At 33.6% G+C, this 17,923-nt stretch overlaps 1 protein-coding gene across 5 annotated transcripts; it reads right to left on the reverse strand.

Annotated features, from left to right (window-relative positions):
• Positions 1 to 1,876: 1,876 nt before the first annotated feature.
• LOC113297441 (pentatricopeptide repeat-containing protein At3g53170-like) lies at positions 1,877 to 9,930 on the reverse strand. Of its 5 annotated transcripts, none has more exons than XM_026545914.1 (9): positions 9,505 to 9,930; positions 8,315 to 9,413; positions 8,071 to 8,170; positions 6,122 to 6,255; positions 5,195 to 5,443; positions 4,740 to 5,013; positions 4,307 to 4,381; positions 3,690 to 3,824; positions 1,877 to 3,002 (listed from the first exon to the last, which is right to left on the reverse strand). In XM_026545914.1, exons 1-3 carry the CDS (start codon positions 9,859 to 9,861, stop codon positions 8,133 to 8,135), a joined length of 1,494 nt encoding a protein of 497 aa, XP_026401699.1. In that variant the 5' UTR covers positions 9,862 to 9,930; the 3' UTR covers positions 1,877 to 3,002; positions 3,690 to 3,824; positions 4,307 to 4,381; positions 4,740 to 5,013; positions 5,195 to 5,443; positions 6,122 to 6,255; positions 8,071 to 8,132. The 5 variants fall into 5 exon arrangements, with proteins under 5 accessions (XP_026401699.1, XP_026401695.1, XP_026401696.1 ...); XM_026545910.1 differs by having other exon boundaries at positions 3,690 to 3,937; XM_026545911.1 differs by having other exon boundaries at positions 3,690 to 3,937; positions 6,118 to 6,255.
• Positions 9,931 to 17,923: the final 7,993 nt, after the last annotated feature.

Consider the following 17,923-nt stretch of genomic DNA (forward strand, 5'->3'; position numbering starts at 1 on the left):
GGAACCCATTACCCATTAACAAAAATAGGTGGATAAGGCGTTTTTTAAATTACTTCAAGACGATGAAACCTGTTTTGAGGCATACTGAGTTTTTTTGAGCCATACTGAATAATGCCAAAATAGGGTCACTAAATAAAAAATACCATCACCCCTTATCTACCTTTTTTTATAATGGCATATTTACCCTTATTTATTATTAATTTTAATAATAATGATTAGTTAATAATGTTAATGATTGACTAGGTTAAGTTGTCAGTGTTATATTAGTTGAAAAAATCTGACTTTTGAGTGAGAGAGTTGGGTTTTTGAGAGAGGAAGAAAAGTGAAAAAAAAAACTAGGGTTCTTGAGATTTGGGTGATTTTTGTGATTCCAAATGGATGATCCGGGTGAAACTTCATCTCGTAGACACAATATAATACACATCAACTTCAACAGTGATCCAGATTTGGCTAATATATTTTGGATTATGAGAATGATTTTGCTCCAACTTTAACTCAACCTCAACCTAAAGCTAAAGATGATGGTTTTTATGAGCCAAATCCAGAGGACGAATACATTGATGAAGAACCTTCTTCTAATAATACACAGGTATGCTCTTATAAGACATCTAATCTCCTTTTCTTTAGCTTCAATTCACCTAAAAATTTATTTTTACAAATTTTTAGGAAAATCAGTACTTGGGTTCGGCTGAAATAAGAGCCGAACATTGCACCAGGGAAGAACGGTTCGGCTTGTTCGATCTCTTTCACTATATAGCCGAACTACATACAGTGTAAAGTTCGGCCCAACTTATGTCAGCCGAACCCTGCACTATAACTTCAATCTCTAGGCAAGTCCATAGTTCGGCTCTAATTGTACACTATCGTATTAGCCGAACTCCTGAAAGCTTATGGTTCGGCTCATTTTCCAAATTTTCGTATTGGCCGAACCTATATTTACTCTGAGAATTTCCTTAGTTAGAGCTATCTAACCACGCCATATTCTTGTAGATGGTGATTTTTGAACCTCAACCTTTGCACGGTCAACCTTCGGCTGTTAATACCATTCACGAAGATAATCGAGATCACTTCCAAAATGACTTGGTAGGTAACAAATTGAGTGATGTCTTACTTTATATGTTAAAAAGTATATATATCCCAAACGTTTACTAAGTATATATGTGGCCTTGTATTTCTGTAGAGATGGGGAAGTAAAGAGGAAGCAAAGGCTTGGGCTTATGAACATGGATTGCTAATAAATTGTGTGCTAGTGACCGGGCAACAAAGCCGAGAAAAACGGGTTAAAATGGTTTGTGAGAGAAGCGGAAAAGACGTTGATAAGCATAAAAAAGGGTTCCGTGTATGTTGGGAAGACGGGGAGAAAGAATAAGACCAAGACGAAGAAAAGAGAATGCTCTTTCAAGATCGTTTTCAACCGTATAAGAGAGAACAAGGATGAATATTATTGGACTATGAATAAAAAGATGGATTGTCGTCATAACCACCCATGTGCATTTGATCTTCATGGACATGCAAGAGTTGCAAGGATCAAAGACCATGAATTGTTGAAAATAGGTAAGATGTATAAAACACGTATCCCACCGATTAAAATCCTAAGCATGTTGAAGGTGGATGACCCGCAAAACAAATCCACTCTACAAAATATCTACAATGCTAAAAGTACTTTGAGGAAGAAAGAATTGCAAGGTAGGGTAGTGATGCAACAATTGATATGGTTGGCGGGGAATAACAATACTTTTCATTCAAGTTGTCAGGTTCGGCTTAAAACCAAGATTACATTTAAAGCCGAACATGACATTTCCAACACTTTACATTTAAGTTGTCAGGTTCGGTTGTTACGATAATTTAAATTAAGGTCCGAACCTTCCCTATATTGTTGATAATTCCAACACTTTTCATTCATAATAACACCAACAAGAGGATGATAATCTCAGTTAAAGTCTACTCAATACCATAATAAACTAACATCCCAAACATCAGAGTCATAACTAACATCCAAAACGAAAATACAAAATAAAGTCTTAAAACAAACAAACTAGCATTCAGGACATTAAAGTTTGCTAAGTAAACATTATCACTTCACTAACGACCTCCTCCACGACCTCTTTTGGTAGTTCCATGTCCTCTTTTTTCTCCACTTCCGCCTTCATTGTCATCACCACCTCCACTTGGGCCTCCGGGTTCTTGATGGGTTCTTTTTATCACCCTTTTTTGGGGCCAACGGCTTGACCAGTGCTTTCAATACTTAATTGCTTTCCATAAACCAGACTTCTGAACTATAGCTTGAACCTCAACAACCTCATTATTCAAATCCCAAGCTGCTGCCCTTTGGTGCCTCAAATTTCTGATTGCAGTCCTATGATTCGGAGTTTCATAGATTTTCTTTGCCCACGACTCCTCGTAACCTATCAACACCTTTCCTCCATCTGCAGGAAGACCAGGTATTGGTTCGTTCCTTTTAGGAGGTATTATGTCATGAGGAATATGAAGCTTTGTCTTCCGAGGTACAGCAAGTTTCCTCTCCTTGACTTGTTTTTCTGGTTGTGGTGGATCTTCTTGTTCTTCATCTTTATCTCCTTCATCTTCATCTTCAATGACTTTCTTTTCTTTGCTTCTTTGTTGTCGTTGCTCATCTTCTTCTTCATCTTCATCTTCATCTTCATCTCCATTTAGGTTACTTAGTACTCCTCCTCCTCTTTCAGTCTCATTACTTGCAGAAGTATTTCCCTTGTCAGCTTCACTTCCTTCAACTTCTCCTTCTATTTGTTGCAGAAGTATTTCCCTTGTCAGCTTCACTTCCTTCAACTTCTCCTTCTATTTGTTTCTTTGTCTCTCGGTTCTCTGTATCGGAGGTTGTAGAGCCCCTTTTTTGTGCACCCAAATTTTTGTTGCATACTCGAGGTTGGGGAGTTTTAGCATTAGAAGGAGTTACTTCAGTAGACCTCTTCTTTTTACTCTTCTTATCAGTTATAACTCTACCACTACCACTAACTTTTTGTCCCCTAACACAAAGAAAGAAAAAAAATAAGTACAACAAACACACAAGGTTCGGCCCAAAATACTAGGTTCGTCTAAAAATATAACATGTTCGACTTTAAAAATATGGTCGTCTGATAATTATGCATTAGTGGAACATCCAGGGAAGTGTTCGACTCAAATCGACCAAGGTCAAATAAGTCGTACCTAATACAGACTAATGTTCGGCCGAAAATCAACCAAAGTCGAATAAGCCGTACCTAAACAGATCAGGGTTCGGCCGAAAACCAAGAAACGCCGTATGAGCTGTACCTAAGACAGACTAATGTTCGGCCGAAAATCGACCAAAGTCGAATAAGCCGTACCTAAACAGATCATGGTTCGGCCTAAAATCCAGCAACGTCGTATGAGCCGTACCTAAGACAGACTAATGTTCGGCCCAAAATCGACCAAAGTCGAATAAGCCGCACCTAAGACAGATCAAGGTTCGGCCTAAAATTCAGTAACGTCGTATGAGCCGTACCTAAGACAGATTAATGTTCGGCTCAAGAGTATGTTTAAAAAATTAGACGAACTGTTCTTCTAAAGCCTAGGTTCGTCCGAAAATTTTGGGCCGAACATAAATCGGTAACCTAATTTCAATTTCTAAATCCTATTCAATCGATTAAACATGCTCGAATCAATCATAAAAAAGATGGGTTTGTTCTAAATACCTTCTAATATACATCTGAATGACGATGGGGTTTGGATTCCGCTCTTCACCGGTGCTCACATCGATTAGGGCTTCCTTTGCTTGATTACTTGCTTGGTTGTAATTGATTCCAACATGCGGGTCTGGAAGTAGATCTCTAGCACAACGCTTCATTTTAGCATTCATTTGTAGTTATAATTTTAATCGACGATCAAAGATTTTTCATCGAACGATTAATCGGGTTATGGAAATGGGGGTGGGGTTCGGCTGCTGCTCAAAGGGAGAAGAAGAAGGAAGAAGAAGCATTAGAGAAGAAAGAATGTTGACTGTTTGTTTTCAATAGTTTTAGTTTAGGTTTTAATTTAGTCAAAGGGTATTTAAGTAATCTAATAAGTTTTAGTTTAAATTAAGGGCCGAGACGCATGAGAAGCTTGCTTATTGGGTTCAGGGGAAAATAAAACCTAATTGGCAACTTGACTTTGACCATAGCTCACCACTGTTAGATTAGCACCGGCATGAATCGACTTGATGCAAGATATGACTCTAAAGCGACCTCTAAAAGATATAGTGGACACAAAATGGTGGGCATCAAACAGTTAAAAAGAGGAATGAACACCTCTAAAATTAGAAGGTACTCACCAAAGCAGAGAAACTAACGATATTTGGCTTCAAACCAGAGGCTTCAAACCTTATAAAAGCACCTTTATTAGCCACCTGCATCATGCATCAAACAAATGTCAAACATAAATTTTGTAATAACAAAACAGGATTAGCCTAATATTACTAGGTATCCAAAAAAAAGTTAATAGAACTGGCTTCATATAGGAACACATCAAGATAGCAATGAGAAAATATTGAAGCTCAAAGAAGTGAATTAATTACTTAGCCACAGAAATTTTGGAGCAAACAGTACAGTACTAAGTTTACCACCATGCTCAATTTCATATCCTTCATCCCTCACTTCATGAGATAGAAACAATACATATGTGAGGGCAAGTGTGTGCTTTTTAGGAGCTGGTAAGATAAGAAATGAGGGACTTAAGAATAGCAACAGCATGAAGTCGTAAAATACCTAAGTTGTTCTCTTGCAAGAACCTCGTTGTGATGTTATCACCAAAAGAAAGACCTACACCTCATTTGCTGGGGCCTTGAGCAGGAAGAGATTGTGGATCACTATATAGCAGTTGACACATCAAGCCTGAGGAAATACATGTAAAATGCATATCTATACACCTCGAGCATGTAAATGCAATTCATCTTATTTGGAACGTGCCATTTAATAACTTCCTATCGAGCTTTGTCAAGCCAACTGAGATAATATTTCTCAATGCGTGACAACGTCCAACCTGAAATATACACATAAGTCAGCTTCCGAAATAATATAACCAAAGATAGATTGATAAACCTAGTGATTAAATATAGAAGTTTGGTGAAAAAGAAACTTGCAAACATCAACAGGCAAAAACAGTTGCATACATCCAATACAAGCGACGAAAAAAGGAAAATAGCCATCACAAGTCTCTTTACCTTCCTCCCCAGGTTGACAAAACTGATGAATTTTCCTAATGTCAGAAAGTTTCATCCCATCAACACTAAAATACCATCCACAAACAATGAAATCACTGCCACTCGAGACATGTCCTAAGGGTAAAGAACAGAACACTTCGGGGAAGAGTTCAACAAATGCCCCACTCAACTTCGATTTAACCTCGCCTTCAAAACCATAAATCTTTCTCATGTTCTTGCTCTCATGAATCCCACTAGCTAGATACATACCTAAATTTAACAAAAAAATACAAATAATAGTAGTTAATGCAGTGGATACGAGCCAATGACTGACAGAGGATCTAACCTCCTTCAGGTAAGAATAAATGAAATCATACAAGATTGGATTCTTCTTTATAAAATAATATGTAATCCTCGATAATCAAAATAACTCATTAAACCTCAAACTTGACATGAGCCGAATGGTGTAAGAATGGCCTTAAGAGAAAAAAGACCCTCGGTCGACAAAGTAACTATTAAATAACTATGGATTTTCTTCTGAACATGACCATTGAGCTTAAATATGCTCACAGATCATAGAACTGCAAGTTTGTCAAAAGATAAGTTAGAAATCCTAAGAATTTAAGATGATTAAAACAAATAAATTCGTATATTTGGATGATGACCCAAAACGAATTCACATCCAGGTAATCTCGACTAATTCTTATAACTGACCTGTTATAGAAACACTTCTGACGGTTAAATGAATCTATATCACAGCACACGAGTCATGACCTTTTCGAATGTTAGTCTTGGATCATCATAAACCGAGCACTTAAAATCAAATGAAAAACTCATGCTAAATTGCAGTTTGGTATGGAAACATAAAGACATAAGCCTTAAAAATGGAAACATAAAGACATAACCCTGAAAATTGAACTTAGATGTAAAAGGCATAAACGAACCTACTTTATATGTCTGAGTCGAGAAAATCGAGTTGATAGAGTATAGTTGCTGGATTTTCTTCTAGCAAAACACGAACAATTAGACATCTAACCTTCACCTTCTTACATACAACCCCATTTTCCAATTTCATTTTACCCCTGGTAGAAAAGAAACAGAAACTGTAAATCTGGAAATGCATTCTGAAACAACGCTACAACAATTATAACAGCATCCAATTGTCAAATAAGTAATACAGGGAGCCTGATGGTGTGGCACATTAATGCTAATGGGTACTTATGTCCTAGAAGGCCTCAGTGATCAGCAAGTCCTCTTGTATTGCCACTAAAGAAGCATCGAAGCCTGCTTGGCCACCTTGTATAGACCTTATGGAATTACAGCGACATGACAAAAGATGATAGGATTGAAAGCAATAGAGTAACCAGTGGTGTCGGTATCCCAACAAAAGATATAAAAAAGATTCATGGTGAACTTAAAGCGGAAACAAAGAAGAAGAAGGTAAACTTTTAACTGCAAGATGGAACAGAAATAATGCCATGATACAAGAGTGAAAACACACTTCAATAACATCAAATGATGCAGGGGCATTTACGTCTATTATCTGTATCTAGGATTTACTAGTTTCCCATTCTATGGAAGGGTGTCTCGGTCCACAATTAGCATTGTTTTTCTTGTCATAGGGTTTTATGCTAGGCTATTAACCTCAGGGCCGACAAGCCCTAGATCTCTGGATGGTAGGTAGAGGTATAGCTTGTGGTAAGAATGTGTAAACACAACAGTTATAGATGTTCGAACCGTGTGAAGAACATGTTGCGGATGGTTAGAAAGTTGTAGCAACAGGGACGTGTGGACTCCAGAATGGAGGTAGTCCAATGCAACCCTTTAGATTCACTGAAAGGAGTATCTAAAGCGGATGGACACCCAGAAGTAAATAAAAATCTTTTTCATGGACCTGTTGTTCATGAGAAACGCTCTTCTCTGTAAGTGAGAATGAAAAGGTGGAGTTATTGTGGATTGTAACATACCACCAGTCCTCGATCCTTACCCAAACAACGGGGATGATGTTTTGCCAAAAGTAGTTTGGGAAGACACGACATCATCCTTATCTTCCCGGCAGGGATCGTATACTGGCGGTAAGTTCCAGTAAACAATAATATTATCGTCTTCATTCCGAGTATATTGATTTCTCATGAACAACAGGGCCATGAAAAAGATTTCCAATGACTTCTGCGTGTTCAACTTCTTCACAAACTCCTTCTGCTTAATTTTAAAGGGTCGTGTTGGCCCTCAAGTACTTCCATTCGGGCATCCACATGTCCTTGTCGCTCAGCTTTCTAGCAGTTGCAACATGTTTCTCCATCGTGATTTGAAAGTCAACTATTACTGATGCATTTGCATTACCTTTACCACCAACTACACCTATGTTGGTCCCTCTTTCAAGCGCCAATTGAAGGATTTCTTAGAAGTTAAACGGTATAATCATCATGCAAGATTCTTTAGAAAAATGTGGTCATCCCATTACACCTTTTAAGATGTTCAGAGAGAAGACAAAGTTATAGTGCATCAAGTACAAGTATATTAGCAACTGCCTACGGTCCGATTCTCAAAATGGTTTTAGACAGAAGACAGATTAAGTCGGTCGTAATTTCTATGAGTGGGGATAATAAGAAACTGCACAACAAGATCTTCCTTAGCTAGAGTAAGATACTGCTAACTTTTCTTTCATAATCAAACTCAGATAGCAAAAACTATCTAACCATTCACCAACAAAGGTTACTGGCTTACTGCCAGAATTTTACTAAAGATCTCATGATGGCAGCTTCAGAAACGCGAGGAGGGCAATTTTATCATTCTGTATTTGGAGACAATTAGAATCTACATCTCAGAGCTATCAGCAGGTTTAGACAACCCAGTCTATAGTCACTTAATCAACATAAAAACAAACACAAAGATACCTTGTGAGAACAGCCATCAGTTTCAAACTCCTCGTGTTTGATCTCCTTTTATTTCAACAAGCTCAGACTCGTGTTTGAGCTCTAGTTCTTGATAAAGATACTGAAATAGAAAGGTTCAAACAAGCTGAAAATATTAATATTGTAAAATTACTTCAGCTCAGAAGAGTGATAGTGTGATAGCATCAAGTGAACTTCAGAAAATTTAGTGACAGACATTTCAGAAGCAAGTAAATTGGAAGGTTACCTAAACTGTTTTTTGTTTGGAGTGCCTTCATTTCCAATTCTTGAGCAGCCTGAACCATGCCCAGGGAATGATAGGCTTGAATCATGGTAGAAAAGGTAATATGATCGGGTGTGCATTTATTCTCGATCATTTTCAAATACATTTCTTCCATTTTACCGTACTCTCTAGCCTGGCCGAAAGCACTGATGACACAGTTGAAGAATGGTGTATCTAGAACTACATCGGAATTTTCTATTTGCTTAATGACTGTGCCGATCTTCTTTGTTATAAGCCCTGCTTTACTATACGCACTAACCAGGGAACTATAGGTGATAGAATTAGGTTTAACACCTTTGTACTTCATTGTTTGGAAAAAATATTCCATTTTCTCGATGTTCTTAGCCTTCCCAAATATATCAATAACTACATTGTAAGTGACAATTGTTGGAGAGAAGAATCTCTTCTCCATAAACTCCATGACAGCCGCCATCTTTTCATGCATGCCTGCTTTGCCATATGACTTTATAAGGATATTAAATGTCTTTATGTCTGGACTGACTCCCATATGCTGAAATTCATCGTACCATCGCTCCATCTCCTCAATTCTTTCAACATTCCCATAAGCCCATACGACAGAATTCAAGGTGAAAACATCCGGCAAGCATCTACCAGTCTCGACCATATCTGTCAGCGCGTTCTCCATAAGTTCAAACATCTCAGCCTTCCCATATCCATCAATTATCGTGTTGTAAGTAACTGTACTGCAGCCAATTCCCAAGTATGACATCTCACTGAGTATACCGTCAATTAAATCAAAGCGCCGGAGTTTCATGCAACAGTTAATAAGTATTGAATATGTATAGATGTTTGGTTTGCAATTAGAAACAGATTTCATCTCATCAATGGTTTGAAATGCCTCGTCGAAGAGACCACCAAGGCCATAAGCACCTACTAGAGAAGTATAAACATAAATTGTCGGTTTGAGTCCTTCAGATAACATCCTTTCGAAAAGCAAGCTAGCAACCCTAGGTTGTCTGCACTTCCCCAGCATCGTCAACAGCTTTGCATAAGTTTGGGTTCTTGGTTCATACCACTGTTGCCTACGGAGTAGTTCGAATTTCTTCCAATTGATGAAAGTAAGCAAAAAGCTACTCAGTAAATGCAATAAATGAACAACATATTTAAGAATAAAATTGAAAGATTTGACCAACCTTAAGAGAAGATTCCCACTGATTATTTGCAATAGAATCATCTAAAGCTTCCAAAACAGCTTTGGGAGAGAGATTAGTGAACTTCTGAGAATTTGCTTTCTTTTCAATCCCTTTAACAGCAGCTTCGGTTCTAAGAATTCTACAAAGATTTCCCTTTGAATACTCTTTTTGATGAAATCCTTTTGATGTCTCAATGTTATTATTATTACTATTCTTTTTCCCCATTCTCACTACGAAATGTGATGGAAATTTTGAAGTTTTTGATGGATTTAACGGGACTATGACATTGAAATTAAATTTGGAAAATGATGATGAGAAACCTACTAAGTTAGCAGAATCAATGAAGATGAGCTCCATTTGAGTTACGAAACCAAGATGAAGAAACGAGACTTTAAGATGAAGGAGACTTCAAAATTGTGGAATTGGCTACAGGTGCCTTTGGTTATGAATTGGAAGCTGTCTTGAGGCATACCTCGGACTTTTGAGGCATAGGAAATGATTAACCTATCTACAAGAGATAAGGGGTATCCTAGCGGCAAGTAGATTAGTAAGTTACACTTAACTATCACCAACCTAAAAACTCAATACCATCCCTCACTCCAGAATAAAAGTAGCACTGGTGGAGCTTACCCTCTCTCCTATTGGCTGGTGAGCGTAACCTCGCGGTCTCATTGGCTGTTTGAAAAACCATTCATATTCATCGGATGAAATTTCCTTAGATATGGTGCGTTGATCTGACAATGTGTGGTGTAGATTTGGTGGATGGTTGGGACACACGCGACGGACGACCCTCATTATTTAGAGAAATTGCTATATTAATTTCGTGTATTTATTTTGAATACCCGGAAAATAAAGAAAACTACTATATTAATTTCGGACAATCATGATCAAAATAAAAAAAAATCAATTCAACGTATTTATAGAATAAAATAAAATAATTTATATTTTTTGAATCTTTTATAATTTCATATAGTTATGATAGAAAATCCAGAAAAAAAAATACTATATCAATTCTTACATTTAATTATTAAAAAACTAATAATTTCATATAATTGGAACCCATCCCAGAAAGGGTTCCAATTAATAACTGTAGTGCATAATGAAACCATCAATCCTAATTTAGTATATAAGCAGTTGGAACTAAATTGATCGATTACATACTATTTAAAGTTTTCGAGATTAATAAATCCTCTAAAAGAAAATACTTTTGGAAAATCATATCGATTTTTGAAATCAATAAGTAGTTCATGACATTACCAACATCAGTACTCTAAAAATAATCGGTAAGGATAGATTTGAAGTCATTTAATCCAGTAGCACTACAACGAAACTTAGTCTTGCTAGATTTTAGAATATGCATTTCTTGCTTAATCCATATTTGCAACTTAAAAGTAAAGAAACAAAGTCATAATAATATTCTGCCACAAAACTCCAATAATGGCTTCCAGTTCGGCCAAATATTGTTCGTACTTCACCCGCTATACACTCCCCACCTACCTTACAACCATATCATATACTTGTGTTAAGAATCAACCTACCAACTCAATCCTCCAGGTTCCAACTTCATATAGTTAAATGAAAAAGAAATACTAAAAACAATCACCCATTATATAGTTGTATCAATAGTTATATTAGAGACACTAAAAAGAAACACGATATTAATATAAAATAGATGACAAACTCTAAATAGTGCAAAGCATATGAAGTATTTCCCATCAAAGGAAATATAATGAGAACTCATCTACCTACGTCAAGAATCAAGAAACCAACTCAACTCACTGTAGTTAAATGAAAAGTCACACTCGTTGTATAGTTGCATCAATGCCTGATATTAAAAATATACTAAAAAAATGATATTAATATAGAATTAATTGCCAACTCTAAAAAGTGCAAAGCATATGGAGTGTTTCCTGTCGAATAAAGATATATCAGTGCTTCAACTTCTTGTAGTTAAATGAAGAATCACACCCACTATATTGTATCAATCAATATATGATATTATAGACGCTAAAAAAACATGATATTAATATAAATAGATTGGCAACTTTAAATAGTACAAAACATATGAAGTGTTTCCCATTGAAGAAGATGTAATCAAGGAAATGCATTGATATGTCATATATTGATATGTTATATATATATATATATATATATATATATATATATATATACTTGCGTTAAGAATCAAACAGACAACTCAAGTCGTTGTAGTTAAATGAAAAATCACACTCTATAATTGTATCAATACCTGATATTACTGTCACAAAAAAAGGTATATAAAATTGATTGTCAACTCTAAAATGTGCAAATCATATGAAGTTCTTCCCGTAAAAGAATATGTAATCAAGGAAATGCGTTGATATATCTTTATTCGGAAATCATATACTTGCGTTAAGAATCAAGTGTCCAAATCAAATGTTCCTTAAAAAATCACACTCATCATATAGTTGTATTAATAGTTACAATGGAGATACCAAAAAGAAACATGATATTCATATAAAATAGGTTGTAAACTCTAAAAAATACAAAGCATATGAAGCGCTTCCCGTCATAAAAGTCGTAATCAAGGAAATTCACTAATATATTTTTTTCAGAAAACATATACTTGAGTTCAGAATTAAACAACCAACTCCCTATAATTAAACTATGGTTGATATGCAATTTTTTACTTAAGGAAAAGGCTTTGTATCCCAGTATTTTAACCCGAAATTATTAAGAGAGAGAGAAAGAGAGAGAGGGAAAGAGAGAGAGCAGGGACCTACTTCCCCACGCATCAATACTGATGATAGAAAGGATAAATCCCAAAAAATTTGGGCGTCAACGTAGCATTGTTGTTGCTTGTAATAATTTTATGCAAAACAAACAAACAAACAAAAAAGGATAATTGGATAATAAGGTATTTAACATACGAATTTCTAACCAAAGAAGATTTTGATTATCTGAGGAGAATTTTGATCGTTTTAAGCTGTCCCGGCCAATGGAAAGAGGGTAAGCTCCTTGAATTATTCCGTATCTGATATGTTGAGATTTGCATATACTCTCGTTCCCTTAATGGACAAATGGAGAGATATCTCCTATGATTATTCACATTTGTGGAAGGTCAATCTAAAATTATTTTTTTCCCCAAACATAGAGTATATAGTTTTGAATGTTTTCCCTACCTTGAAAATTTTCAGAAATATTTTTGTAGCATGGAATCACTTAACTAAACAGCGGAAAGCTCCCGTAGGATTTGTCTTGCCAACATTGCATTGTACGTTGTATCTAATAATTATAAGATGAATCCATGTATTATAGGTGAGAGTTGACTTTGGAAAATAGTTAGTCAATTTCAATTGTTTAGTTGAATAACTATACTTGGTTGCATTGAGTTATGAATATCCATTCAGTGAATTATAGGATGAGATAGTGCACCCGACCACACACGTCTTTTGAATTACACGAAAGTACGTACTTTTAAAAGTTTTTTTTGTTCACCGTGAAGTAGGGTATCTAAGCAAGCCGTATTAGTGGGTTGTACAACAATAATATGTTTACATAGTAAGTAGCCCGTTCCACATTTGTTGTTTTTTTGTTAATTATTTTTCTTAATTAAATTTTATTTTCTTTATATATTAGGGTTTCCTGAGTTAGTGCAACTCAATTTATTATCAAATGATGAATTGTATATGTACCCATTGCGGTTGAACGGTGAATTGCATTTTTAGTCATAAAAAGTTGGAAGAAAAACAATGCCTTAAATTACAGCTCACCTTAATAGTGCTTACTCCCAAGTACGTACAAAAATTTTCATTGTATCCGTTACTAATTTAATGCAAAAATTAACACTATAAAAGTGTTCGGCGTATTTGATTTGCATTTGTTTTTAGTAATTCTGACCATTATTTGTTGTCTATTTTTATTTTTTTGAGCATAATACGTTTTTCCAACGTTCAAAATGAGGCTAACCTACGTAATATTTTTAAATTTGTACATAAGTATAATAGGCATTTTTGCATTTCAATTAACTGACAAAAGTGCTTATAAACCATGGAGATATATTTCTTGCATGGATGATCAACCTTACCCAAGTTCAACATAACAACCTATCACGATTATATATTAGTTTCTTCTTAGTAGAACTCGTGGTATTACTGGGTATCGGGTTATGCAGCGGGAACCTGGTTGATTACATCATAATACTATTTGACTGTAGATAATTGGATAATTTAATATTGAAAAAACCAACTGAAAGTTGATGTAATTCCTGGGGTGCAAGAAGCGTAAAGAAAACATCATTTATATCATAGAAAAAATAACCTAGCTTCCATTTTTATTTGTTTTCTTGTACAACTTGATCTTAAAAAGATTAAGTATGTCATTTGGAAATGAGATATGCAAGAACTCACATTGTTAGAAAGTGCTTAGTTAATTATGGTGACGGCAACAACCAATACTACTTTTGGAACATCATATATGAAATTGTTTCGTTTTTTCTTTTTAGGCAAATTCTAAACGATATGTCGATTTTTTCTATACAATCGCACTCACCCTAATCTTCGCATTGCCCTCATCTTCACTGAACACAACGAAACCTTAGCGAACGATGACAAAGAATAATAATCCAACTGTCAATGTAATGGAGTATACTCCGTATAAAAATGTCATTTCTTTGAGCAGCATACTGGAAATTTTTAATTTATGGGAAGAAAATCTTCATAAAAGTTGTGCATTTATATTTTGTATGTTCTTACCAAAATTAATTAGATCATCTAACTGTCAATGTAAATGGAATTTAAGAACGAACAAACAGGACAAAGTGCAATTTCATTTGTCTCATATGAATCATATGATAAAGAACGAACTCATGGGCATACTACCAGAACAAATGCAATTTTATTACTTACCGAATTGATGAGTTTGAGATCTTGACTGAGTTCAAATATCTGGTAGTTTCTAGTGATCACCCATAGCTTTGTTAGTTTTTCTGTTTGCTGGGTGGAAACACAAACAAATTGAGATTCTCGTCAATATTGCTTAAGCTATTTTTAGTATAAAAAAATCTCAATCACAATAACCTTTTTTTGTCTTTTGAATCGCAACACCATAATCAACAGAAAAAAATCTCAAACACGGTATCATGATCAACGAAAGTAATAATTGAATTGAGCAATAAAACCAACAACCCGTAATAAAAACCACCTGAAAGTATAAAAAGTCGTAATTTAGAAAGGTCATAAACATATTTCTAACAAAAGAAGATTTGATTACCTTGAAGCGGACAAAAATTGAAAGAAAACATGGATTGTTTTGAGTTGCCCCGATACGATTGCAGTAAAACAACAACTTAACAGCTCTCGTTACCTGTTCAGAACTAATACTTACAAAACAGTAAAAAGGAAAAGAAAAAATCACTTAAGTTGATTTCTAAGAAGAAAAGTAGCTCGATGGATTGAATTCTTTTGTATCCTGGAAAAAGAAACAATAACCACCGATCAGAAGAAGAAATTCTACAAGCATATGCAGAACAAATCTTTAAAAAAAGAGACGTGACATTTGTTCAAGCGTTTTTACACATGAGGAAATATTATTATTTTTGGAATTAATTTCTTTACACATGAGAAAATATTATTATTTTTGGAATTAGTTTCTTAAATCTCCCAAGAAATTCTAAAGATTTTTCCTTCTCTAATCTTTTTGCTTAGATTATTGGAATTAAATTTATATCTACCAAAAAAAAAAAAATCTAAGAAGATAAAAAAAAATTATCTATCGATTGTTTTAGGAAAATATGTACAATATTATTATTTTTGGTAAATTGTAGAATATGATATTAACACTTAACGGATATGAAATTAATACTCAGCCGTTGAAGTCAATTTAGGATTCTCAATCCAAATATACCAAACTAGTATAAACATATACATAACTTTATAAACCTGGTATTTTCCAAATATACTAAATGTTGCCCTATAATGTATTTTTTCTCCCCAAATGTTTCCTCTACTTTAAGCACTTCATAAATCAAAACTAATCTTAAAAAAATTAGTAATACATCAAAATTTGAAAACATAATTTAGTATTACAAAAAAGATCCTTCTCCTTGAGAATTCTTGTGGATAAAAGGTAATCTAGTGAACTTATCTGCCGATGTTAATATGTCTCCCTGCGCTTCTCTCCCCATCCTGATAAAAGAAATCAAAACAAAATGAATACTCGGAGTAAACCCTAATTACATCTTCAAAATCTAAAGTTACAAATTAACCAAAAACAACACAAACACAAAACAGAAAATCGAAAGCAAAGAAAATAGAGAGAAATTCAACTCACACTTGGTTGAGAATTTTGTTTTGCGCACCTGTTAACAAATCAGTAAACAAAATAAAACAGAAAATCGAAATCAAAGAGAATATTGAGAAATTAAACTCACAGATGGTTGAGAATTTTAATTTGCGCACCTGTTAACAAATCAATAAAACAGTGAGTCAAAATCACCAATCATAAGAAAGAAAACAACTACTAAAACACTATATATTGCAACAAACCATAATCGAATATAAATTAAAAACTTTCGACTTGTTCTTCATGGAGAAGAGTATCTAGAATTTTATAGAGAGGCTCCGAAAAATGAAGTATGCTCTTGATCGAATGCTTTTAAATAGAAGTATCAATAACAAAGCCATAAATAAAAAGTTTTTATTTTGGATATAATATAAATCTATGTCTAAAAATATATAAAATTTCTACATATTTGATATGTATTTACATAATTTTAGCAAGTTAAAGCCATAAAAATCATGACGTTATTTATGGTAATATTTGTTTAACAATGATATTTTGAAATGAAACTCATAGTATATTTTTGAATAAATATTATCTTTTAGATTTTTTAATAATAAATGCATAGATTTCTTACCTTAAAAATGATCCAAAAATATAGATGTCCGAAACTAATATATCAGTTTTCTTTATTATTTTCTGGATTTTTTTATAAAAATACATAAAATTATAAAAGAATCAAAAAAATATTAAGTTATCCATACATATGTTTAATTGATTTTTTTTATCTTATTCATAAATGTAAGAATTAATATAGTATATTTTTTATTTTCTAGATTTTCTATAATAACTATATGAAATTATAAAAGATTCAAAAAATATAAATTATTTTATTTTATTTCATAAATATGTTGAATTGATTTTTTTTATTTCAATCATAAATGTCCAAAATTAATATAGTAGTTTCTTTATTTTCTGGATTTTCACAATAAATACACGAAATTAATATAACAATTTTTATAAATAATAAGGGTCGTCCGTCGCGTGTGTCCTAACAATCCACCCAATCTACACCGCACATTGTCAGATCAACGCACTATATCTAACGAAATTTCATCCGACAAATACGAATGGTTTCTTAATTAACCAATGAGAACGCGAGGTTACGCTCACCAACCAATAGGAGAGAGGGTAAGCTCCACCAGTGCTACTTTTATTCTGGAGTGAGGGATGATATTGAGTTTTTAGGTTATTGAGCGTAACCTCGCGGCCTCATTGGCTGTTTGAAAAACCATTCATATTCATCGGATGAAATTTCCTTAGATATGGTGCGTTGATCTGACAATGTGTGGTGTAGATTGGGTGGATGGTTGGGACACACGCGACGGACGACCCTCGTTATTTAGAAAAATTGCTATATTAATTTCGTGTATTTATTGTGAATATCCAGAAAATAAAGAAAACTATTACATTAATTTCAGACATTCGTGATTAAAATAAAAAAATCAATTCAACATATTTATGGAATAAAATAATATAATTTATATTTTTTGAATCTTTTATAATTTCATATAGTTATGATAGAAAATCCAGAAAATAAAAAAAATACTATATTAATTCTTACATTTATGAATAAAATAAAATAAAAAAATCAATTCAACGTATTTATGGATGAATTAATGAGATTTATATTTTTAAAATCTTTTGTAAGGAAAAAAAAGAAAAAATATATAAAAATGACAAAAAAAAGTACTATATTAATCTTTTATAATTTCATGTAGTTATTATAAAAAATCCAGAAAATAATAAAAAATACTATATTAATTTTGTACATTTATGACTGAAATAAAAAAAACCAGCTCAACATATTTATGGAATAAAATAATAAGTCTTAAATTTGTAAAATCTTTTGTAAGGAAAAAAATTCTGGAAATGGTGAAGCTATATATTAATTTTGGCATTTATGATTAAAATAAAAAAATTAATTCAACATATTTATGGAATAAAATAATAAGATTTGTATTTGTTGAATCTTTTATAAGGAAAAAAAATCTAGAAATGACTATATTAATTTTTAATGTTAATGATAAACATCTAAAAAAAAATTACTAACAACATTTAAAAATTACTATATTAGTTGATATTTTAAATTAATATTTCG

Source organism: Papaver somniferum, chromosome 7, assembly GCF_003573695.1.
Source record: "Papaver somniferum cultivar HN1 chromosome 7, ASM357369v1, whole genome shotgun sequence".
NCBI classification, from domain to species: Eukaryota; Viridiplantae; Streptophyta; class Magnoliopsida; order Ranunculales; family Papaveraceae; genus Papaver; species Papaver somniferum.

Excerpts from the sequence above, each read along its gene's own strand:
- LOC113297441 (XM_026545913.1), bottom strand. The coding sequence starts at position 9,861 with ATGGAGCTCATCTTCATTGATTCTGCTAACTTAGTAGGTTTCTCATCA. Across the intron at positions 9,414-9,504 it reads AGTGGGAATCTTCTCTTAAG|AAATTCGAACTACTCCGTAG; the intron begins GTTGGTCAAATC and ends ATCAATTGGAAG. Across the intron at positions 8,171-8,314 it reads CCAAACAAAAAACAGTTTAG|TATCTTTATCAAGAACTAGA; the intron begins GTAACCTTCCAA and ends TTTCTATTTCAG.